This window comes from Mixophyes fleayi, chromosome 7 (assembly GCF_038048845.1).
Source record: "Mixophyes fleayi isolate aMixFle1 chromosome 7, aMixFle1.hap1, whole genome shotgun sequence".
NCBI classification, from domain to species: Eukaryota; Metazoa; Chordata; class Amphibia; order Anura; family Limnodynastidae; genus Mixophyes; species Mixophyes fleayi.
This window is the reverse complement of record NC_134408.1, coordinates 114808385-114834686: the sequence shown is the minus strand read 5'-3', so window position 1 is coordinate 114834686 and position 26302 is coordinate 114808385. Positions and strand designations below refer to the sequence as shown.

General features: G+C 41.7%; 1 protein-coding gene across 2 annotated transcripts in view; it reads right to left on the bottom strand.

Moving 5' to 3' along the window:
• Nucleotides 1-26302, bottom strand: part of USP40 (ubiquitin specific peptidase 40) — a 61138-nt gene that overhangs the window by 5748 nt on the left and 29088 nt on the right. For both annotated transcript variants that reach the window (XM_075180429.1, XM_075180430.1), the window contains exons 11-27: nt 25326-25599; nt 25127-25208; nt 23586-23757; nt 22167-22251; nt 20730-20800; nt 18796-19115; nt 18535-18661; nt 17913-17970; nt 17676-17726; nt 17036-17124; nt 14404-14490; nt 14021-14057; nt 13620-13687; nt 10768-10842; nt 10560-10665; nt 9918-10012; nt 323-441 (exon numbers count right to left, since the gene is read on the bottom strand). In XM_075180429.1, coding sequence (XP_075036530.1) covers nt 323-441; nt 9918-10012; nt 10560-10665; nt 10768-10842; nt 13620-13687; nt 14021-14057; nt 14404-14490; nt 17036-17124; nt 17676-17726; nt 17913-17970; nt 18535-18661; nt 18796-19115; nt 20730-20800; nt 22167-22251; nt 23586-23757; nt 25127-25208; nt 25326-25599 — 1916 coding nt within the window. The remainder of the gene's footprint in view (nt 1-322; nt 442-9917; nt 10013-10559; nt 10666-10767; nt 10843-13619; nt 13688-14020; nt 14058-14403; nt 14491-17035; nt 17125-17675; nt 17727-17912; nt 17971-18534; nt 18662-18795; nt 19116-20729; nt 20801-22166; nt 22252-23585; nt 23758-25126; nt 25209-25325; nt 25600-26302) is intronic.

Genomic DNA, 26302 nt, shown 5'->3' with positions numbered 1-26302 from the left:
TTCCATTTTGGACTAATTAGTTAATTTTGTTCTTTCTTTCTTGTGGCCATCAACGGTTTACGCAGCCTTTTTTGGCGAGTAATATTTTATAAGTTTATTTATTTAGTCTTACTAATTGATGTGCTAGCAAATCAATGCTAGTTTTTAACAGTATCTACTTATATTTTAGTATATTCTACTTTAGTTGATTATACTTTACATACTGATAAACTTTCAAGTGATATAGACTGTTGTCTACTGAGACCCACCCATTGTTTTAGATTTAAGTAAAATATCATATCATCATTAGACTCTTACACAAATTAGGCGATATTTTGTGTACCTCATCTGCAAGTGATTAATGCGCAACACTTTTCCCAAACGTTTATTTTCCACTGTCCAAATACGGAGGAACTCAGAAGAAGGAATGCCAAGAGCATCAAAAAATGCCAACGTCATGATCTGTGTAAAAAGAATATTGTAAGTACGAATGGACATGATCCACTAATACTCTGGACTTAATACTGAAAACCGTTAATAATCCAGAAAAACTGATGCATATAATAACTACATGATTTACATAGGAATTTTTTTTTTTTTTAAACAAAAGAGGATTTTTGTACTCCCCGTAAAATCTGTTTCTCTTAACACATTTGGGGGACATTGCTCACCCTGGGGTGGGTTCACCCCGACGGTGCTGTGCTGGGAGTAAGACACTACATTCTAACAAACTGACTGGCTGCTCCGTCCACTCTATAACCCCTGGACAGAAGACAATCAGTTTAATTTAACTAACAAAGCCCTAAGGATATGGACTAAAGTCACATTTAAACAGAAACATACAACCAAAAACAGTCAGAAAAGAAAAAAGAGTGGGAGCGCAATGTCCTCCAAATGGGTTAAGAGAAATGGATTTTACGGCGAGTGCAAAAAGAGGATTTATGTACTTACGTTAAATCCGTTTCTCTGATTCGGTCTGGGGGACACTGCTTACCATGGGTTGTGGAGGGAGCTTGGGGAGTTGGCGCCTAACTAGTTAACTTTTAGTACTGCCGACAGACCCCTCTCCTCTACAATCCCCCTGCCTCTTCCTCTTCCTGTCAGTTAATTAAAAAGCCCCAAGGAGAAAAGGCCAATCAACCAAAAGCACACAGAAGAAAAGCAGAAGGGAGGGATTGCAGTGTCCCCCAGACGGAATCAGAGAAACGGATTTAACGTAAGTACATAAATCCTCTTTTCTCTTTCATCCAGTCTGGGGGACACTGCTTACCATGGGGACGTTCTAAAGCAGCCCCCTAAGGGTGGGACTACTCTGAAAATCCCGCTCGTAAAGCATTACGAGCGAAATTTGCATCCGCAGATGCAAATACATTAAACTGGTAAAAATTTGTAAAGGTGTGGACAGAGGACCAGGTGGCTGCCCTGCAAAGCTGGTCTGCAGAAGCCCCATTTCTCGCTGCCCACGACGCCCCTACCGATCTGGTGGAATGGGGCGTAAGTCCCTCCGGCACAGGACGGTTAGCCTTTATGTAAGCTTGCTTAATGGTTGCCGTAATCCATCTTGCAATGGACTGTTTTGAGGCTGGCCAGCCTCTCTTACTAGCATCATAAAGAAAAAAACAGAATCATCACGTCTAATCTGAGAAGTTCTCTTGACATAAATGTGGAGAGCCCTAAACACATCTAACTTTTCCATAGACTGTTGATCCAAATGGGAAGTAGATGAGAAGACCGGAACTACAATTTCCTGGTTCACATGGAAAGCCGAAACTAGTTTTGGAACGAAGGAAGGGAGGGTTCTTAACACCGCTCTGTCCTCGTGGAAAACCAGATATGGTTCCCGACAAGACAAAGCTCCTAATTCCGAAACCCTACGTGCAGATGCAATAGCCAAAAGGAAGAGGACCTTCCAGGTCAACCACTTCAAATCTGCCACAAGTAATGGCTCAAAAGGAGGCCCCTTAAGCATATCCAGTACCAGGTTGAGATCCCATGGTGCTGTGGGCGGAATATAGGAAGGCTGAATATGCAAGACTCCCTGGAGGAAAGTCCTAATATCTGGTAAATTCTCTAACTTCAGGTGAAAAAATACTGACAGAGCCGAAACCTGAACTTTTAAAAGAACCTAACCAAAGCCCTGCTTCCAGGCCATCCTGAAGGAAAGCCAACAAGCGAGGGAGGCGAAAAGAGGACGAGTGACATGTCTTATTTTCGCACCATCTGATGTAGGCTCTCCAAATCCGGTGATAGATGCGAGCTGAAACTGGATTTCTGGCTCCCATCATAGTATTCACTTCGCTGGAGGAAAAACCTCTAGCCCTCCAGAGGCTGGCTTCAACAGCCATGCCGTTAAACTGAGCTGAGGTAAATTCTTGTGACGGAAGGGACCTTGCAGAAGCAGGTCGTCTCGAGACGGAAGACGAAAACCTTGTCCTTCCGCCATAGAGATTATGTCCGCGTACCAGACTCGGCGCGGCCATGAGGGAGTTATTAGAATTACTGGCAGACCGCCCTGCCTTACTTGTCTGAGTACGCGAGGAAGCATGGGAATCGGAGGAAACAGGTATCCCAACCTGAACACCCTTGACATTGTCATAACTTCCACTGCCACCGCTAAGGGGTCTCTTGCCCTTGCGCAAAACCTGTGAACCTTTCTGTTGTGTCTGGAGGCCTTGAGATCTATGTCCGGAAGGCCCCACCTCTGAACCAGAGACTGGAAACTTCCGGATGGAGTGACCACTCCCCCAGCATCATCTGGTGTCGACTTAGGTAGTCGGCCTCCCAATTCTTTATTCCTGGAATGAAAACTGCCGATATTGCTGGAACAAATTGTTCTGCCCAAACCCAAATTTGAGCTGCAATATTCATTGCCGCTGCACTCCTGGTTCCTCCTTGCCTGTTGACATATGCCACGGCCGTGGCATTGTCAGACTGAACTCTGACAGGTTGGCCCTGAAGGAGAGACTGGGCCCCCGGAGGGCCAAAAGAATAGCCTTCAACTCCAGCACGTTTATTGATAGGGCTGATTCCTGAACCGACCAAAGTCCCTGGAGCCGGAGGTGCAGAATTACCGCCCCCCCAACCTTTCAGGCTGGCGTCCGTTGTGGCTATGATCCATGGCCATGGAGCGAAGGACCTGCCCACTGTCATGTGATCCTGAATCAGCCACCGCTGAAGCAATTCTCTCGCCCTTGGAGATAGAGATCCTCTGGAGATCCAAACGTAGGTGGGATCCTGACCATTTCGTCAATAGATCCCACTGAAAACAACGAGAATGGGCTCGACCGAAGGGGATGGTCTCGAAGGAGGCCACCATCTTTCCCAGCAGCCGCATGCACAAGTGCATTGAGGGGCTGGGAGAAGACAAGACCTGAGTTGTTATACTCTGAATTGAACTGATCTTCTCGACAGGAAAACCATGCGTTGACACGGAACCATCTGAGATTTCCTTAAGTTTATTAGCCATCCATGGCCCTCGTGAACCGCCAAGGTGAGGGATAAGTGATGACGTAAGCAATTCTCTGTGGAGGATTTGATGAGCAGGTCGTCCAAATAAGGCACCTGCCTTCTTGATGGAGCTCAGGGTAGCGGAGTTAGGAAGAAACGATGTGGGACCGGGCCCAGTAGGTCTATCCTGTATCCCTCTGATATAATACCCCAAATCCAAGGATCTTGGGAGGACGCTGCCCACTGTTCCTGAAACAAAGACAGACGTCCCCCCACTGGTGCCCCCTCCGGAACAGAGTGGTCGTCAGGACGCAGGCTTCTCCTGGGTCTTGGAGGCCTGGCGCCTAGCTGCAAACTAGGATCTCCCCCTGGCAGAGGAGCCTCGAGAATTTGGCTGTCTGTCTCTAAAGGACTGTTTTCTAGGTAAGGAGGTCCCCCGAAAGGGCTGACGAAAGGAGCTGATCCGAGGGTTTCGGCTCCTGCTAGGGAATACCGGCAAGGAAGTGCTTTTGCCCCCTTTGCCTGTGAGATCAGGGTATCCAATTCCGGGCCGAACAAACCTGCTGCTGAAAAAGGAATGGTTTCCACTGACTTTTTTTGATTCCGCATCTCCTTCCCAGTATTTCAGCCATAGCGTTCTTCTTGCTGAAATAGATGCAGCCTGAATAGAAGAGGATACAGCCGCTGAGTTCTGGGCCGCCTCATAAAGGTACCCCGATGCCTCCTTCAAATGCAAAGCCAGGGGAAGTAAATCAGAGTCCTGCAAGGCCTCTGCCAGCTGATCTGCCCATGCTTCCATGGCTCTAGCCACCCAAGCTGAAGCAAATATGGGCCTAAAGGAAGAACCCGCAGCTGCAAATATAGATTTTAGCTGGGATTCCACTCTGCGGTCATTGACATCCTGCAGAGATGCAGAACCTGGAGCTGGAAGTAAAGTGTGCTTGGCCAATTGGGCTATTGGAATATCCACTTTTGGAATACTCTCCCAGCGAACCACATCTTCCTCCTGCAATGAATACAGGGAAGAGAACCTTTTGGGAACAGAGAACCTCTTATCAGGCTGTTTTCAGGCTCCTTCTGCAATATCCTTAAGCTCTACGGAAGGGGGAAAATGGATAACCTTTCTTTTGGCCTTCTTAAATAGACATCTGTCTCTAGGAGTAGTATACTCCGGTTCTGGGAGGTCCAACGCTTGTCTCACTGCTAAAACCAAATCATTAATAAATTGGCTTTTAGAGCTTTCTTCCTGTTCCAAAGGTTGAACCTGGTCAGGATCAGAATTAATTTCCCCCTCTTCCTCTGAAAACTCCTCAGAGTCTGAAAGGACCATAAGGGTATTATCAGATCTAGGCCTCCTTCTTTTAGCAGGCGGAATGTTTGGGGATTCAAGTAACTGGTTTAGTTTATCCAAACCCTTTATAAATGCTGCAGACCATGCCGGTTCTGTGGGAACAGGGGCTTGGTCTGTATGAGAAGAGGAAGGTCCTGGTATAGACGTTCCAATAGAACCTGTGGTAACAGGGAGGCCCAACTGAGTACTAGAATTATTAGCCACCGAAGTAGCCACAATCTAATTGATTAGATTGAAAAATCATCTGTGCTAAAGAGGAAACCGACTGTGACAGGGAGGTCACCCAGGCTGGTTCCTCCGTCAGTGGGGCTGAAATATGCTGGGCTTACGCAAAGGGGGCAGGGGGGACCCCTGCCTCGCAGACAGAGCAGAGCGCCAACGTGTCCTTCTGCCCACAGGGTAATTTTACATTACATTTAGAACATGTAAAATATTTTGCAATAGGGCCCTTTCCCTTATCTGACATTTCTTAATAAAGGAAGGCACACCAAACACACAGACTTAAATTGTTAAATTTAGCTGAGTAGAGAGAGAGCTATAAATGTGAGGAGAGAAAAGTGTAAACTACACGTAATCAACTAATCTAGATATAAAAGTTGTACTTGTAAAATTTTAAACACAAAATAATACTTAAGCAAGTAGGAGAACTATAATATAACTCCTACTAGCCCACTTGTACACAGCAATACAGAATATGTGTTTAAATAAATCAGATACTTAGCCCATAGGCCAAACAGGGGAGAAGTCCAACAGCAGTATCCTGGTGCCTGCTCCCTCAGATCTGTTCTCTCTTCCCGGGCTTCTCCTTGGCACCAGAAGACGGGGATAAACCATCTCGCTCTCTGGAAGGAGGGGGAGCTCTATGTGTTAGCTCCCCCCCCTTCAGTAATGCTGCCTCTGCAGCGATTCTGTGTCTGAATAAAAAATTAAAAGTATTATGTGGCAGAGTAGTGGAGACCTCCAGGGGAGGTCTCCGCAGCAGATAATACCAGATGCCCCCTCCTATGTATGAGGGAGGATCCTGGTATAGCCCCCTTCTCGCCTCCGAATCCAAGATGGCCGCCGTCAATGCAGTATCCGATAACCGGCGCTCTATGCCTGCAGTGGCAGCGCCGGTTATCGGGGAGGCTCCAGGAGTGACAGCGGTCAGGCACCAATTTCTTCAATCTCCTCCTGTCCCTGTCAGGTAGTGCCTGCGCTGCCCTGCTGTGAGTGTGTTCTTTCTCTATATTAGAACACATTCCAGCTCTACCACCTGTAAAAAAAGTTAAAAGAATAAAATAAAAAAGTTAAAAATTACCTACAGTACTACTAAAACACTGCCCAACTCCATGGGCACCTAAAAAAAACTGGCAGGAAGAGGAAGAGGCAGGGGAATTGTAGAGGGGAGGGGTCTGTCGGCAGTACTAAAAGTTAACTAGTTAGGTGCCAACTCCCCAAGCTCCCTCCACAACCCATGGTAAGCAGTGTCCCCCAGACTGGATGAAAGAGAAATTCCTCTTTTCTCTTGCACGGCCATTTGGGGGACACTGCTGACCATGGGAACTATCCAAAGCTCTCCCTTAGGGGTATGTTCAGACAGCGCTGTGCGCAAAACTTTTTGGCCAAAGCTAACGTCTTTGGAGACGTTGAAGCGATATAATCTGGTGAACGTGTGGACAGAAGACCAGGTAGCTGCCCAACACACTTGCTCGACCAAGGCTCGATTGTGCGTCGCCCAGGAGGCACTGACTGATCTGTTGGAGTGAGCTGTGATCTAGACTGGAACTGGAGATCCATCCAAGAGATAAGCCTAACGAATGGTAGTCGTTATACATCTGGCAACTGTTTCATTGCTGGCCATCCTCGCTTGTGAGCGTTGTACATCACACCTGGATGCTGTGTGGTCGACATAGATCCGCAAAGCTCGAACCACATCCAATAGAAGAAGCAAATCCTGAGATCTGGATTGCAAGTCTCGGGACATGACCTTAGGTTGGAAAGTGGCCTTGGTGTGTAAAATAGCTCTGTCCTTGTGAACAATAAGAAAGGGTGACCTATATGACAGTGCAGCCAACTCAGAGACCAGTCTCGCAAATGATATAGCAAGTAAAATTGAAACTTTCCAGGTGAGAATTTTTAAAGGAACATATTCCAAAGGTTCAAATGGTTACTTTTTCAATGCTGAAAGAACCAAATTCAAGTCCCACTGTGCCACCAGCGGAACAAAGGTTGGTTGGATGTGAAGGACCCCCTTTTGACTGTCTTTGAAAAAACACAGACAAGGCTGAGACCTAAACTTTAAGAGTAGCCAAAACGCATTTCCTTGTCCTGGCCATCCTGGAGAAAAGACAAGAACAGAGTCAGCCTATATAGGACTTCCAGACCCTGTGATTATTTTTGGGAGATGTCGTCTGGATCACTCTGTCAGAGAAACCTTTTCTGCGGAGAATAAGGGGCTCAGCAGCAAAGCTGTCAAAGACAGCCGAACTAAGTCCTAAAGAAAGACCTTGGCTCAGAAAATCTTCCCTAAGAGAAAGTCTCCAGGGTGGTTTGTTTGCCATGCCGAGAAGATCGGTGTACCAGGATCTTTTCAGTCAGTCTGGTGCCAGCTGTATCACCGCCACCTTCTCCCTCCTGGCCTTCTTCTTCTTTAGCCCCCAAGGTAACATGGGAATCGGAGGAAAGATATATATCAGCCCCCAATTCCAGGGAACCGTCATGGCATCCACTAGGGAGGCCTGCGGATCCTTGGTCATCGAACACTTTGTGCTTCAGGAGAGAGGCCATTATGTCGACCTCCGGCTGACCCCACCTGTCCACAATCTGGGCGAACACCTCTGGGTGGAGGGACCATTCCCCTCAATGAATGGCATGACGAGTTCCCAATTGTCCGCCCCGGGACATGATTGTCTGGGATATGATATTCCTCCCAGCGCATGATCCTGGCTGCTTCCTTCATTAAGTAACTCCTTGTCCCCCCCCTCCTTGGTGGTTGGTATATACCAACACTGCGGCGTTTTTGGACTGGACTCTAATGGGTCTGTTCCTCAGAATGAACTGTGCCTGTACTAGTGCGTTGAAGAGTACCCGTAGCTCGAGAACATTGCCTAGTTTTTGTTTTTTTCATCTAACGGTGTTCACGGAAATGAACACCATGGACGAGAGCAGGGTGGGTGAAGACGGCGCTCTCATGCTGCCCCCTGCACTCCAACTCTGGCTGCCAGCCAAAGACCCTGAAGACGGAGGTTCAGCGTCACCGCACCCCAGTAGTGTAAGTTGGAGTCTGTGGTTAAAATGGTCCATTTCCACACTGAGAAGGGGAGTGCCCAACTCAAATTCCTTGCTTGTAGCCACCACAAGACAGACAGAAGGGTTGTTGGCGACAGACTTCCTTAATATGTTCTGCTAACGGTGTCAAGTAGGATCTAGGCATCCCTGGCCATACGCCTTTACTGAGTATGCTCGCCCAGTTTTCTACCGCTTTGACCACCCAGGCGGCTACCACAGTGGGTTGAAGAAAAGAACCAGAGGCTAACCAAATAGATTTCAAATTCCCCTAACATTTCCTATTGGTGCTGTCTTTAAAGACAGCAGCACTAGGAACAGCAATAGTAGTGGATTTCGCCAGGTGTGCAATGGGGGCATCCGCACTCAGTTGAGTCTCCTATGATGCAAAGTGTGCGAGAAGAGGTATGAGAATCGGAACATTCTCGGAAACCTGAAATCTGCTTACATGGTCTGTTAGAAGACTATGTCTCCAACATCTTCTGTAGGGAGGAAGACAGCCAACAAGCCACTATACTAACCGTTCTACGTTTTGCATCCAGGGGGTCCTTGTGATGCCAGCAAGGCGTCAAGGACTCGCTGAGGAGAGGTATATATAGACTGAGCCACTAGAGAAGGAGTAGGAAAAGCATTGTCACCTAACGTCCCTTGACGTGCGTTTTCCTGTCTAAGTTCTGCATGGATCTAGCTAGTTACCTAGCCTAGGTCGGCTCAGACCTAGATCTTCATACTCATAAGTTGCACACGGGCATCTGGGACCGACTGTTCACTAGGGAACTTCGCTTGACACCTGGAACAGGTAAAGTACACTTTTGAGCTGGACCTGAAAGTATTCCCTTATTCTGACAATTTATATAAACAAAGTAAGAAAAAAAAAAGGGGAAAAATTAAAATAAAAACCGTAGAAAACAAACTATAATAGAGAGTGATCTAACCAGTTTACGCACGCAATAGATATAACTTAATATCTATACATACACATATATTTATATAACTAGCACAAAATTTCTGTCAGCAACTGCTAGTATATATAAGTGAGTACTCAATTTACAGAGAAAGTACAATAACTTAGCCTGGGAAAGGGTGAGGACCCAATATATATAACAGAGAATACAGTGACAATTTGAAGAAAAAAAAAGATACTCCGATATAAAAATGGATAAGGAGTACAATAATAATAGTAGTGACATATAGCACTAAAACCGTCACAAACCACACAGCATTGTAAAGAAACTTTCACCCAGGTACAAGAATGGAGCAGGTACCGCAGGGACAAGAGAGCAGTATGAAATGGCGGGCTTTCCTCACATAAAACCACAGCACGAGGGGAGGTGCCTCCCATCATGGTAATTCCTGCCCATGCAAGCCTCTGATGGGAACGGTCACCATTACAGCCCCCTACCAGGCTTCATCACCCCTTGCTCCTCTGTAGTTGGTGGGGACCACTGTCAGCCACGCTGTGGGAGACTAAGGCTGCATGCCGCGGCTCCCGTCGCAGTCCGTCACTGCCTTGGTGCAGCTTTTGGGTCCTCAGTCATTGCGCCTCTGCGACCTGTCTTTGCCAGGCAGCCAGAGTTGGAGAGTGGGGGGGGGCAGCATCAGAACGCCATTTCCCCACCCTGCTCTCGTCCAGTGTTCGGTGAACACTGCTACTTGAAAAAGCAGAAATAAAGTGAAACTAAAAAGAATTTAAAATGTACACCGTTAAAAAACAGATTGTCTTCCATCTATAGAGGAGGGGGACAGGCCAGAAATGTTGTCAGAATTTAGTGTCTTTCTCCCAGCACAGCGCCCTTTATACCCCAGGGTAAGTAATGTCCCCCAAATGTCTGTGCAAGAGAAATTTTGTTTTGTTCTGAGCATGTGTACAAACCTGCATTTTAAGGTCTTCTAGTGAAGCATCTTTGGATATCTCTACGTGGTGCACAAAGCAGAAGTCAGAGTCAGCACCTTCCTGCAGAGAAGCATCTGTGAAAGTAAAATAAATGAATGAGTAAATGATTGACAGAACAGTGAGATAGTTAAATAAAGAAAGAGATGGGATAAAGTAGACCAATAGCAATAAAGACTGTGATAAAGTATGAGACAGAGCCACAGTGATCTTCTGCTTCTCGTCCACTATTATTATTCCATTCTTATGTACTCTTAAGCTGGCCACACATGTTACAATCTAAGTGTGTATCGAATCATTAAAGAAATGTCAAGTGTGTGGGTGACAATGGGTCCAACAAAACCAAATGCAGATTGATTAAATAAATTGATAATCCAAGCCGATAGGGCGGAAACTCTTCATACAAAAAGATTGAACTGAAACTAATTAAAGAGTGTGTATTGTAGCTACAGTCTAACAATCCAATAAATGGTCTTCATTGTATAGGCACTTAGTGTCTTTCTTCACGGTCAGATCAAAACTGTATTGTGTGTGACATCATTCAACAATTTAATTAAAAATGATTGTATTGCAATGTGTGTGCTTTTATTGCAAATCAATGAAAATAAGAGCTTGGTGTCTTACCTTCAGATTGTGTCATCTGCACTGTACCCAGTTGGGGGATGACATGATTGACAGAATTTTGCTGTATTTTAGGACAGTACAACCATATGGGTAACTTTAGGAAACCCTAGGAGAAAGTTACAAGATCAGCCAAATGTATGACAGAAAATCAAGGGATAACAAAGGAGTGTTGGCAAGATCAGGTATAGGAAGTCTACAATACACACACCTTGGGAGGAAGTCTTCCCTCTGTTATAACAAAAGCGTCTCCAGACCGGATGTTTAGGTCCTTAAGAGAGGAGTCCTGAAAATACAAGAAATGTACAAATGTTCACGCAAGATGATAACAATTAAAGGCAAATTAATGCCATTTTTTATTAGCACTTTGTATCTGTCTACATGTGAATATTAGGAGATAAAGTGTAACATGCTTGTTGCAGCAATGCATGTGGGTTCTCTACGTTTTTGATAAGTCTGCTTAAGAACTAATGCAGATAACCGATAGAACAATCCCCAAAAGGTAGAATTAGGTGGCAAAGAAAACCTCATAAATATTACACAATTACCAATTTAAAAAAGACATTTGAAAAACCATGCTATAAAGAGTGAAACGTAGGTTAAGACAGAAGAATAACGGATAGTGCTCGTTATACCTGGGCTTGTGTACGGACAGACCAAATGCCTCCTATAGTTTTGAGTAACAACAATAATTGTTTCTCAGAGAGGATATAGGACACATTCCAGCCTCCTATAGGCAAGTGGTTGTACTTGATGCATATTGCTGTTGATGATCTTGGGGATCTAATATGTGGGAGAAGCAAAAAAAATAATATCCTGTTTCACCTTCTCCTGAGATTTGTATTGAGAAATCAAATTCCCCATTATCATCAATGAATCACTATTATTGACTATTTATTTTGAATTTCTACCAGTTTACAACATACCAGTGACTGGAGACTATTTGCTATTGACTTTTAAGCAATAATTAAATAATATATGGCTTTATTTTTTAATAATCTGCAAAATGAGTTTTAATAAATTCAACAGAGCTTATGTTATCATTTAAAATTGTGATCTACGATACCTCTAAGGGCTCATTACTATATGCATAAAAGGCCAATTCAAGTCGGTAGTTGTGCAACATTTACAAGGTTTTATTTTTCCCCTGCTAGATAACAAGTATTCTTTACCATTCAGAAGACTACCATTGCCCGATCCCACAGTGCCCTTATTGCAGCATAATACCCAGCTGTCAATATAATAGCTTTGGGGTGTGGCCTAGAGGCAGACAGGATGTCATTCTGCGCATGGCAGGTTCAGACTGCACAACAATAGGACAAGGAGCAGGTGAAGGGAAGGCAAGCACAAGCCTTAATCTGACTCACTGCCTGCTCACACATAACATATGTCTGTTTGGTATGTGCAGCCACCTATACTAGGACCATGAAATGTGTTCAGGTTAGCGTGCCTTTACAGTGCAATACTAAGGGGCACAGAAATCCGTGATGTAGCGGTACCGTAATGGCACTTTATAAGTTCAGCCGCGCGCATTATAATTGAATATGCCCCTATTATTTTCTGACTTAATCATTTTTATTTATAATGGATAACTTTCACCTTTGTTTATTAAGAATGAATGTTAACAAATGTCAATAAAATATTTGGCGGGTGGTATAGGATGGGAGACAATTTTGGATTAAAGTAGCATACAGTTTTAGGCCGTGCTGATGAGAACTCAGTTATGTAAAATTGTTTTCAGCAAATTCTTATAGTGCATTTGTCAGCAGAACTGTGCGTTTTGGGATAACTTTAATGTTTGTGTGCGCACTCCGGCAACTTGAACTATGGTTCATTTTTCGAGCCTCCTCTGATTTTCTGGCATGTCTTTTATATCATCAAGTAGTGATGTGATTGTTTTTCTTACTTTGGTAAGAGATACCCAGTAATCACCCGATTATATAAATTCAAGGCTGAAGAGTACACAAGGACGTTATATAGAAAAAGCAATCTGGAAAAAGTGGGTGAGGTAGTCAAAACAGTAAGTTAACGTTATCTGAAGGTGGAAAGCCCCTTCAATTTATTGATTTTAAATCTAAAAATAAGTGTATGCCAAAGACTTAATTGGGAATTAGCAGATGGAGCAGTACTGTGTGAAGATATAATAGAATACAAGCAGACATGGGAAATGCAGAGGGGTTGTGCATTCATACCAATTACCAAGAATGGAGTGGACTTTAAACACATGGAAAAAAATGTAAATAAATATATAAGATTGTTCCCATGTGAAACATATTTTTCTATGCTACCAAATTACTTATAAGGCACACACCATCCCAAAATTTCATATGATTTAAAAAAGCAAAACAAAAAACAAGTTGGCAAACATGGCATGCAAAAGTATAATGCTTTCTGGAAACCAATTATTCAGCCTAAACCAGTGGTTCCCAAACTGTGCGCCTAGGTTCCCTGGGGTGCCCTGGAGATCTCACAGGGGTGCCTCGGCCAGGGCCAGTGGTAAGCAAGTCGGAGGACTACTTGGTAATTATTTTGGCTTAGAGGTGCCTTGAAAAAACTTTGGCGACCCTATGGGTGCCTCGAACTGAAAAAGTTTGGAATCCACTGGCCTAAACTATGACAATACAACACTGCTTAGGGGAAATTCAATTCCCTGTGATGTGCCGACGGACATCACCATAATGTCTGGCTGTGCTAATTTCCGAATACAGCAGAACCTGAACAACGTTGATTGTCCTGTGCATCTCTATGGTGTGCGAGCATAAATCAGCTAAGACACATAGCCGCGGAGAGCCTTCAAGAGCGGTCCAGAGGTGCAGCATAGCCCAGGGCACTGGACAGCCCCCTTTCACTCTGATATAGCTGTACAATTGAAGTCAGTTAGAATGATGAAACTGATTGGCTGACAAGTTGATTATCTTGGAGGAAATAAGTTGATAAAATACACAAGGGGTGGAATGAAAGTGACATGGATAAGAGTGGAATATGAACAGCAGCAAAGTATCACAGGATAGACGGTGAGCTGACACATCAGCATATATAATGGACATACTATAAGCCAAATACCTCTTCGCTCACAACATCTCCGGCTTCATAACACCAGTCCATTTTTCGGAGGTGCCATCCAGCCTCACCTGAGAGAGAAGACATTTAGTAACACTCCAGATCCCATATGAAGAAATGAACTGTAATTTGGGACTTGCAATGACCTTTTAGTAAGGAATGTGTAAAGGAGAGCTCTGGAAGGTTTGTACCCATGTATATAATACATTATAAAGAGGATTGCAGATTATACATTCAAAGTTGTCACATCTTAAACACATATTGGGCAAAAAAAAGACAACAAAAATACAAAAAAAACGGCAAAACAGATATTGCAAGCATACTACTCAATTGCTAGATGGAGATTATAACAGTAGTCACAACTTGGAACAGCAGAGTTCAACTGAAACATGGATTCATCTCACCTGATAAATCCACTTTCTGCAGCATCTTTTGTAAGCACTGAAACAAAAGATAAGTGATGAGACACACTTTGGAGACTATTTAGCTGAGCTAATATTCTAGAGAATGTTATGAATGTTCTAGAGAATGTTCTAGAGAGAATGCCAGTTCGCTAGGAACCAGTGACATCACTTTAGTGGGCCCAAGATTCTTTAGAAACACAACATGTCTGCATGTGTTGTGTGTTTGTGGAGGATACACAACAGTAGGTATGAGAGAGACAGAAAAGGCTTTTGGATGCTAAAAGACACCGGAAAATAGCAAAAGCAAATGGAAGAACGTCTTTAAAGGATAAAAATTAACAGGGGAAGAGAGACATTGAAACAAGGTGGATAATTTGATATACCTCTTTCACCGTTAGCAATTCATCCAGTATAATATCTTGCTCCTGTCCTTCCTGGAGGTTATTATCAACCATAAAAGACAAGAATACCTGTGGATATATAGGAAACATGCTGACATCTATTTTGGGATTTACTACTACATTTCTCTGCATTCAGAAAGCTATATTTTCAGTCAATCAGTTTTACACTAAAGACCACTAAAACATCATCAACTTTATCTCCCAGCATCCACAAGTCAATACTCTCACAGACCAATGAGGACTTTATCCACATTCTATACTAACTGCAGACTAATAAGTATACATAAAATTTGGGATCTACCAGAGTTTGATCAGACAGGTTAGAAGATGTGGATGGGTGATGATGGTATTGGTTTGTGCATGCAGTCATTGGCTGACCACATCAATTGACGGGGAGGGTGGATATCTACTCAGCAAATCACAAGCAGCAAACGCTCTGGGCTGTACAGCTCATTGATAATTTTAACTCATAAGTGCATATGATACTGGTCTTTAAATGTAAAATATGTGCATTTATTCATTAGCGCGCACTATGCTGAGGATCGGGTTCAGTTAACCCTTAAGGGTGCCAGCGCCAGACATTAAATACACACGTCCCGTTTGTGTCGGGGCAGGAGAACTGGTCACCAAGGCATCCTAACGGAATTCTAAATTGCAGCGTAAAAAAAAATCTGCCCAGTATTTGTGTCCAACATGCAAAATCAGCCAGTATTTTCCCTGCATGCAAAACATATATTTATCTGAAAACATTAAAGATCACACTAACACATCATGTCCATTTGAATAAATATTTAATCAATTTGGATGTAATACTTAGGGTCCCATTTATAAGGACCAAAGCAAATAGCGGGTGCAAATTTGTATCTGGACAAACCATGTTGCATTACAAGAAATGCCGATGCAAACTGTATTTGTTCTCTCCCTTGCCAACTTGCTCTGATTTGTAATTACATCTTATATTTTAATGTGATCAGTATTTTGCATGTATTTTTAACAGTTAGTCGTTATTAGTGAAGTAGACCGTACATATGGTTCCAATGTTAACCTGCATTACTGCGTGCGTTGCTTTTATCATTTTTGTCTATAGTGATTTACCCTGATGAAGTACATGGCTGTGTGCAAAACCGGCAGCTCCTTAAGTATTACAAAGTGGTATACGCTGTACTTGTATAAAAACAAACAAAAAAAACCCTCCCCCCTCATCCTCATACGCTGCTTTTCTGTCAATTTATCAAGAATATCAAAATGGTCTACGAAGCATCTCACTTCTCAGGCAACACCGTTAATGCAGAATATTTATGAGGAAGCATAGTGGGACTTGGATGTTTCTTTCTACTAAGAGAACGATTAAAAAGTGTAGCCTTGTGCTTCATTCTCAAATTGGAGGTTAGAGTGAATTTTTAACTTAAACTGGTTATTGAATATGGAAATTGTAAACTTTTCCTGTCAAACTGAGGCATCATTACGGTTGTCACCGACATTTTTTTTTATATGACCCAGTGTTCTCACCAGCACCTATTTCCCGAGTGCTTCACCCGGCTGTTTTTACTTCGAACCCGGCTCTTGGAGCCCAACAGAGTCCTATTATAATAGAATAAATCATTGTTTCTCCTATTAGAACAGGCACTATGTGAGCACTACAGCAGGCAGTGTGTGTTAGACCACTGACCACCAGTCTGACCAGTCCTGGCAGGTGTGGGCAATAACCATCAACATTTTTCAATATTTTAGTTAAAAAAAATTATTACATAAACATGGGTGACAATCAACACATATAAAACATTGAACATCAATTGAATATCAACTAGTGTCACCTTCCATAGTAATAGAGCAATTTACAATAGAATAAGGTAACAATGAAAAGTGGGAATAAATCAAGCTATGGAAGTTAGGAGGGTGAAGGGCGGGTAAGGAGGGAAGGGTGTGGTTGTCAGATATGGGAAGCCAGAGGGAGTAGGGATCCCTACTGTTAGACTTGGTGGAACTAGTCGTCTTTATCTCGTAGGAGAGACGTGCTTTTCTCCATGTTGGCAATGAACAAAACATAGGATCTTAGAGAAGAGACGCAAGGGGGTTCCGCACGCTTCCATAATTTAGCTATCAAACATCTAGCAGCCGCCAAAATATGTGAAGCTAGTTTGGTCGAGTGGGTATCGTAAGTATTACAACTGTCCCCACCCGGCTGGCAATATTTTTTGGGGAGAACACTGTGACCCCACTCACAGGAACCTCTTTGTGTATACTTCTATTTGTATTCCTTGGTAAAAGAGCCTGGGTTTGCCTCATGTGCGATTTTGACTTACATATGCCTAATCTATTTAATATACACTATCCATTAATTATTAATATATACCATTAGCTCATTATCCACAACCTTCATCGATGTAATATCTTCCACCACCATACTAGCAATAGCAAATACAAATATTAGTTGATGGTACTGATTGAATGGGACAAACTTTTGAGACAAGAACTGAAACACAATTGCTACTGCAATAATACAACTTAACATTTACATTTATATTAAATCTGTTTTTTTCAGGGGTTTGTTTGGTGGTACATATTCATTGCTAAGTGTTTACTAACCATTTTCAAAGTTGTGATCACTATTTACCTCAGAGGTATTAGGTGCTCTCCCTCTGCACAGGCACAAGATGCTCCCAGATTTAAGCTCCGCCTCCTGCACTGTAATATGCTCCAAAACTGCAAACAATAGGATATTGAATTTACAGTCCATATCTTCATATGAGGTCACTGATCATCACACCAGCTGCACATTATCCTAGTATAATGTAGGGTAGACCATACAGTAATTTTAAAGTTAGCACTATTTATCCTTTGTTTATTAGACGATTCTCGACTTTCTTCTTATTGATACCAACATCTCTTGAATTCAGGAAAGAACTAAAAACCATACATATTAGGTGAAATTTAGATAATCCAGTGACTATATATCCCAACTTCTCTTCTCTACAATATCATCTGATAGATGAAAAAAATGCATTACACTTTTTAGGGTGCTAATTTTTTTTTAAAAAATTATTTTGCGGTGGTATTTTTACTGAATGCTTGTTCTTCCTCACATCGAAGAGTGAACATCATGCTATAAGACTGCACTGTGCTTGTCTGTTTCTTGTGAAAAAAAATTGCTTTTGGATCTGAAAGATTTAAACCCATTTCATATTACTCTGAACCAATAAAATAATAATATATTTACTGGACTGATCTAAAACACACTTTCCTACATATCTCACCTGGTGGAAGCAACTTCCCACTCCTGTGCAGAGGTCTCAGGCAGGTGTCATCTAAAAATAAATCAGAATGAAATAAACCATGCCATTGTTCAGTATTATATAGGGAGCAAAAATGAGTGAATTATCTTCTGTAATTCACTTTAGGGTCAACCTCAATAGCACAATTGTTGTCAAAAACTGTTGTTCGTACCATCTTCTGACCACAGAAGATGGTACGAGCAAAATTGAAATACTTACCACACTCTTCCTGCAACTCCAGCAATTCAATAGCTTTCCTGCGCATCTTTGAAAGAGTCTAAAGACAAAACATTAAACATTCCAATCATCTTTCCATGTTCTCAACTTTTAGACTGCAATTTCTGAAGATCAGGTGCCAGTTTGTAATTGTAATTTACTTTCTATGTACACTATTAAATAATATATTTGACATTTAATAAATACCAATTACATAAATACATAAAATTTTATTCTCCTGTTCCTCATTTATTCTCATTTCTCCGATTCTGTGTACTCATATTCCTACTTATCACTTCCATTCTCTGCCTTTATTCTTATTTCTTTATTTTCAACTATGTTGTTTACTTTCGAGCAAAAATCCCTCCTGCTTCACATAAACAGGTCTGCCACCAAATATACTGATTTTCCTGAATTTCTACACAGAGGGCCATGATATCAAGGTAACATATATTCATTACATACAGGGCCAGTGGTACCATTAGGTGAACCTTGGCAGTTGCCTGGTTAGGGAGTGCCTAAAGCACTGAATGAGTGCCATGATGTCACTCCGCTTCTGGACGGTGTAGGAGGGGGTGGGTGTCGTCAGCACTCATCATATGGCAGCTGGTTAGTTGTTACTTACATAGACAGAGTCTGTGGGAATTTGAACCGTTTTCTTTTCATCTTCTGATCTGTACCAGTCCTGGACCTGAATGTAGTTAAGTTTCAAGTCAACGCCTGTCTCTTTTTCCGTGGCAAGAACCGCTTCTCTGCAATATAGACACACAGTCTTCAATTTATTAATGAGTTTTACAAGGAAAGTCGGCGCACTAAAGAATATTTTCTCAGTCCTGAAAATTACATGACATTGGTTATTTGACAGCATTATAATTGTAATGCTCACCCCTCTTCACGTGAATCTAAAAACAGCAGGGAACTTCCATCTTTAAGCCCCAACATTTTGAGTGTTTTGTTCATATCTTCCACGGCAAAAACACTCCACCCCTCACTGGTCTCTGTGGATGGGGAGCACAGCAGTGTCTCCTCTGAGGGGCTACCAGCTAAGGTCTCCTGTACAACTCTCAGCTGAAAGTTGGATGGGAAGACTCTCTGACTTTCTGAGTACATTGGTGAGGAACCATTGCTTAGGGTTTTCTGTGGACGCATGATGGTTAGGAGGAGAGGAGCAGAGTCTGGACCACTCTGTACTTGCAATCCTCCAACCTGTATGGCAAACAAAAGACATTACAATCAGACACATAGTGGCCGATTCAATTAGCCACAAGGTTTCCTTAGTAACCTCACAGCTATGTACTCACACAATGTTCTAGGTCGGCGGTTCCCAAAGTGTGCACCGCGGCTCCCAGGGGTGCCGCGGGCCAGCCATTGAAGAAACAAAGAACACAAAAACTTACCAATCCGCGCGGCGACGGGACCCAGCAGCCACCTCTCTCACGCACTGACAGCTGTGTGAGAGAGGAGGAAGCTGGGTCCCGGCGCAGCGCGGATTGGTAAGTTTTTTGTGTTCTTTGTTTTTTCAATGGCTTGCCCGCGACAGAGAAGGAGGACAGCGTGAGAGGGGCAGTGGAGGGGGACACAGCGTGAGAGGGGCAGTGGAGGGGGACACAGCGTGAGAGGGGCAGTGGAGGGGGACACAGCGTGAGAGGGGCAGTGGAGGGGGACAGCGTGAGAGAGGGCAGAGCGGGCAGCGTGAGAGAGGGCAGAGTGTCTGGGGGCAGAGGGGGCATTTTTGCATACAACTAAATAAGTATTTCTGTCCTGACCTAAATACTTATTACAATTTTTTGACCCAACTACTTCTAAAACAGGACTGCTCAGTAATTATTTTGGAGGGGTGCCTTGAAAAAATTATGGAGACTCTAAGGGTGCCGCAAACTGCAAAAGTTTGGGAACCACTGTTCTAGGTAATCTTTGCTCATTTTGCTTGCACCTAAATGAGCAATGCTGTCATTACCATAATTGTGCTATGTGCATGCAGAAACATAACCACAAGGTTAATACTGAACCAGTGGAAATTTAGAAGTGGCAGTATGGAAAAGTGTAAGTAAATGGAAATTTGAGTTTTCATAACCAAAGCAGTAGTAGAAATAGCGGTATGACACACAACGTTACAGAACCTTGCATCTAACGGAATCAGCCACATAGAGACATTTGTGAAAATGAAACAAAGGGGAGAGATGCAGAAACCTATAGCAGCCATTAAGTCATATGTCCTAATTTTCTAAACTGTACTGGGAATATAAATGATAGGAAGTGATGGCTACAGCACTTTTCACCAGTGTAAGAAAAACCTATATTTCCAAGAAGAAAACCATTATAAAGGTAAAGCCATATACTTGTTCTTTTTGAAACATTCATATTGTCTAATTGATTGTAGGATGGTCTGCCAATTATGAACTTTTTCCTGCTTTATGACAGATAAAGAAGCATACATTACAGTTGTTTCTGAGCTTTCAGTTCTCAGATCACCCTATATTCCCTAATTACTTAAGAACCTGGCAGGCACTAAAGACTACTGTTATTTTTACACTCCGCAACATTGTTATTTTAAATCTCTGTTATTTTAATCTTGTTTTTCAATTATAGCTGCACAGAAAAATTAGCACATTTTTTTTTGCAAATCATTGCATGATAAAAGCATTGGGCTTCATAAGGTTAAAAACTCAGTATATGGTTGTAAAAAAAAACCTTATTAATAACCTCTCCCTCCCCTGCAGGACAGAAAAAAATAATTAAAACATGTGTGTGAAACTTTCCTGAATAGAGCTGTTATTTCATGCAATGATTATTTTTTTCAGTTTTGAATTAATGTCTTACCTGCTCTCCATCCCACAGAAATAGATCACAGTTTTCTGTGACCCCTGCATTCACTAAATTCTGCTCTGCATCTGAGAAAAGTGAATAGCATTAAAATATGTCCACATCCTAAAATTATGTTTATGGTTATCTTTCCCAGCAATAACAGATGACAGTGATTGACATGTGAGATCAATGGCTGGATCTCATTCATTTTGACTCCTATGTGTGTGATCAAATTGAGCAGTGAACCTTTTGCCTGGGATGAGCAAATGAATTGACCCATATATAGCCACCAATCCACAAATTACAATTGCATAGCAAAAGCAGCTTATATAACAAGGGGGACTCCCTCATATACACAACTTATTGTTTTCTGTCCCCTCCTACTGTCTTCAATTTGATATCTGTCAGAGAAAAGATGGAAGAACTGTCTCTATTGCCGTCATGCTGTGATTTATTAAGTATTAGAATAGTTTCAAAAGAAAGTCTCTTATGTCCTGGCCTTTCCATCAGCCCAGAGTGGGAGGATGAACATAACCACTGGACGATAAAAGTTGGTATTTTTGTCTCCAGATATTGCCCCTTAAAACATACAACACACCATTGAATCTTTTTAAACTAAAGACACCTTAAGAAATTAAGAATATAAATTTTCTTGAGATAGTCCTATTTCTAAAATTGTTATATGTTATTCATTTTTTACCAATCTACCCTACAAAAAGTCCAGTCCATTTGCTTTATCATGTGATTTATCTAATGGTGTTAGATAAAATGTTTATAGAGAAGATTTATGTTCATTTTGTGGCCATACCTGCAGCAAACAGCAGTTTTATAGCCTATGTGTAGGACTATTAATGTTCTGGTCTTATCATCCTATAGGTGTGTGCTATGTCTCTGCATATTACTGCTCATGACGGCCTCCTGCGAGTAAACTATCTCACTGTCTATAAAAAAAAATGTCTTAACCCACAAACAGAACAGAAAAAAACAAAAAAAAATTCACACAGTTATTACCCTTCACGTGGCTAAAATAAAGAAAGAAACATTTTGAGGATAGTCTCTAATTCACGTCGCTTTTCCAATGAATAAACGGATTTACATGAGCAGTAACTGTGTGCGCTTAACATATGATCCTGTACCCAAATGAAGGTCAATTATCCTCATCATACTAACTACGTCCTTTTTACTTGCCATCTCAACCTATATAATTTCTTTTATTTGTCTTATGGTACTTGCTTATACTATAAATGTTATTATGCCACATATAAAGCTTTTCAATTTATATTCGGGGAAATTTAGCTGCTCCTAAAGATAACATTGAGGTTTTATGCTGGGTAACATGGCATTTGAAGGAGATTAAAACAAGCTGTTAACTAACTAATCCCTAGCTCTATATTTTAGAACTAAATTGTTTCTGTTGCTATTTCAGTAACTGCTTGAGCATCAAACACTCACCGCTCAGGTCCTGGAACACATGTAAACCGGCAGGCAGAAGCTTTGCAATGCTCAATACATGTCCTTCTACCGACTTGTCCAACAACTGTAACAATAATCAAGTCAGGAGATCAATAACATCACCTAAACATCCCATAGGAAGTTGAAGGACAACTATTGCTAATTTAGAAAAACTAACATGAGATTTATCAAAACTAAATACAGTTTTCAATTTGGTCATTGTGTAATATCTTAAAAAGGAAATAAGATATTAGTCAAAGTTTGCCATAAAATCTTATACTGACAGCAGGGGGTGAATGCATCAAGCTGAGAGTTTTCCGACAGGTTTGAAAAGTGGAGATGTTGCCTATAGCAACCAATCAGATTCTAGCTGTCATTTTGCAAAATGTACTAAATAAATGATAGCTAGAATCTGATTGGGTTTTCAAGCCTGCTGGAAAACTCTCAGCTTGATACATTTACCCTCAGAACTGGATTTAAACTTCTGACTAAACAGATTGTTGTCAGAATTCTAAAGTCAGTTCATGTTACACACTGGAGGGCACAAGAACAGACACCAAGTAGTTGATTCTCCTTCCCACACACCCTACAGTCCAGGCTCGACGCTCCCTATCCAGTCTAGCCCAGAAGGTCAGGGCGACTCCTATCTCAAGCAGAGCAACTTTTGCTGGGGCTGGTACTTTACCACAACCTTGGTACCGCTAAATTTCTCCCCAAACTGGATCCACCTTAATCAGGACATAGTCCAGCTGTCATTTTGACATCCTCTCCGTAGCACTCTCATGAGATGGTATTACACTCCTTAAATGTGGTGTGTACCTTACAAATTTACATCTCAGATACAGCCTCAATAAGGCAATGTGACTGTCATTTTGTCTCAAGTTCTTAATTTATATTTGACGCCTAGTTCAACTATTACCGGATAAGCCAAATTAATCACTATTGTGCTTTGCTATACGACATGAACATTTTGAAAAAATATGACCAAAGTGGGAATATACTTGGTGCTTCCTCTTAACTCATACCTATATTAATAAAATATGAAGTGACCTAGAATTTATTTAATAAAATGCATGTGTGGTGTAACCCACAACAACCAATCAGATTCTGTAATTTTTTAATGCAGTTCTTCAAAATGAAAGCAAACAACTGATTGCTGTGAGTTACGGCACATAACACCATTGTATTAAATAATAGCCTAACCAATGTCTTCTAGTGGAGCCAGTGGTTTAATCCAGTCTACCCAGCACAATGCCTGGTAATGGAAGACAGAAAAGGGCATAATAAAGTAGACAAAAAAACCCCAAAAAACTGCAAAAGCATAGAGAAGAAGGAAGACAGGCAAGGACAGAAACAGAGAACCTGTGCATACATAAAACGTAGTATAAATGAGGGAATAATATACATTAACACTATCACCTGGAAAACAGTTTGCCTCAAATCCTTGACTGTCCCACGCCGATCCACACTTATTTCTAAGGTGCTGTCCCTTTTGGTTGTCACTGGGTGTAGAGCACCATTATCAAAGCAATAACAAGATGACAAGTGGAGATGTAGGTTCATGAAGTTGACTTTTCTGTCACACTCCATCCTGTATAAGTTGGAAATTTCATCAATTACACTAATCACTGTATGTGTAGTATGTAACTTATGCAAGGAAGCAGTACAGTACACAAACATGGAGTTGCACAACTGCCATTAGTGCCACTCTGATGGTTAGAACATATCTGGGGCAGATTCAGTTAGTGGCGTTGTTCTTTAGAACAAGGAACCCGCGCATTATTACCGTTACTATGGTAATTTCTCCACTGATTTTTGCTCGCAGCTCTATGAGCCGCAAGAAAAACAATAAGCGGAGATTTTCAAATACGGCTAATTGAATCTGCCCCCTAGAGTCATACTGGAGGACATTTACCAAAATTGACTAAAAAATGAATGAATGCCCATAAATGTTACTTGTTAAAGTGACATAATAATGTAAGACTGCACAGAAATTGTCATCTGTTGTGACACCCATGATTCTCACCATAATGGATGGACCCATTTAATCATTGCATAATGGACGAAACTTCACAGTGCACAACAGTTTTGTAAGACAAGGAGCACTTGCGTTGAGGACTTATTAAAAATATCCTTTACTAAATATTTACTATTGATCACCAGAAGTGCAAAGCTTTACTATCTGAATAAAAGAGTGCCAGTAATCAATGGCTCCTAAATACCATATTATTTAGTTGAACACTGAATACCGTAGACACACTTTCTCCAAGTAGTTGTCTATTCAAAATACTATTTTTGAATAGACACTAGGGGGCAGCACATGTGGAAAGCGGTTTCATAAACATCATTAAAAAGATAACCATCTTAAATGCAAAAGTTAAAGAGATTCTAGTAAATTTTTTAACACTAAGGGAACTATCACGTTTGGAAAGTTTGATCTTTATTGAGCACCTTTCAACAGAGAGGGGGAGATTCCATTTTCGGCGATGTGGCGCGTGGACATCATGCCACACACATTGCCAGCAATTATGTTAGAAATATCTGCTCGATTAAATGAGCAGATATTTCTGTCCAATCACCTCCGCAATGTGTCTTGCGGATGTTCCGGAGACACTATGCTGCTAATTAAATCTCCACCAGAAAGTCACAATATCAATGATTTTGAACACTATTTATTATTTCTTTATTTCTTTCTTATTGTTATGTGTGTATTAAAATGGTGTATAGTTCATTTAAGATTTTGGGCGGCAGCCGATAGTGGAGCGCTGTAGAAACTTCTTTATTATATTAAAATGCATGCAAAAGTTAATGTGACCAGTATGGAAACTAGTCTGCTACATAAATAATGCAAGTTATAAGCATTACATCTCAATGTTCAAGGATCGCTGGGTAGTGGTAATCAGTACATATACCCCATATAAAATAGGGTGAAAAGGAAGAAGCTGAAAGGTTAAACCTGCCTCTTGTGCTGAAGCTCCTCATTTTCCTGGTCCATCTGGCGTAAGAGGTATTCAGGAACTCCAAACCGAGCATTGCCATAGGCTACAAAGAAGCAAAAAAAGAGATTCTCCCTTGAATAGTATAATTGCCTTATATACCATGGCAGAAGAAGGCACTGTAGAATACACCATATGTAGAATACCCCATACACAGTTTTACCTTCCTGTGGTCTCTTCAGTTGGCTGTTGCGGTAGAAGAGCATATATGCGCTCTCTTTTCCCTGGAATTGTTTATCAATGTCTCTTTCTTGGATGCATTGCACTGTAGAATCATTGAAGTCGAACCAATGGCTGGCACTTGTTTTTGGAGCTTGCATTTTTCCCATTTTATTTTGCGTACAACATTGTGGATCAATGCCATTCACTGTATGTGCTAAGCCCACTAGAGAACCGTCTGAGCTGAGCTGAAAGATGGAGGGATGACTCTGCAGGAACTAAAAAAAACAGCTTACTCAGTAAGCATCGCCATCAATGAATAGTTAGAAGTACGGATTACTTTAAATGGATTTTATCAGCTGTTTCTTTCATGTGACAATTGGAGAATTAAGGTCTGCCCTTTACCTACTTATTCCAAATAATCAGCTTTATGGGATTTAGGCAGAACAGTGGTTAGTGTTGATGTGTCACAGCACTGGGGCCATATATGTTAGATTCCAACCAGGGCACTATCTGTGTGGAGTTGTATGTTCTCCCAGTGTTTGCATGGGATTCCTCTGGGTACTCTGGTTTCCTCCCATGGCCCAAAACACATTGGTATGTTAATTGGCTGCTAACAAGTGGGTGTGTTTGTGTGGTAGAGAGCTTAGACTATAAGCTACAAAGGGAGAGGGACTGATTTGAATTGATTAAAATATGTTCTGTAAAGCACAATGTAATATGGTGGTGGTGCTTTATACATAAACAGCAATAATAATAATAAAAGTAATATTAAATCACCTTAAAATAACAGCTACACCTTTACAGGAGTTGTCGTTAACTAAATATGCCGTCCATGTACCGCATATAGGGGTGAATCCTAACCCCTTGAAACTATGATATTTACTTGAGGTCAAGAGCTGAATGACTAAAAAATAATTTTGGATGCTGCAGGCAAACTGAGTCCACTGCCAAGCCATCCACACCTCTCAATAAAGTTCT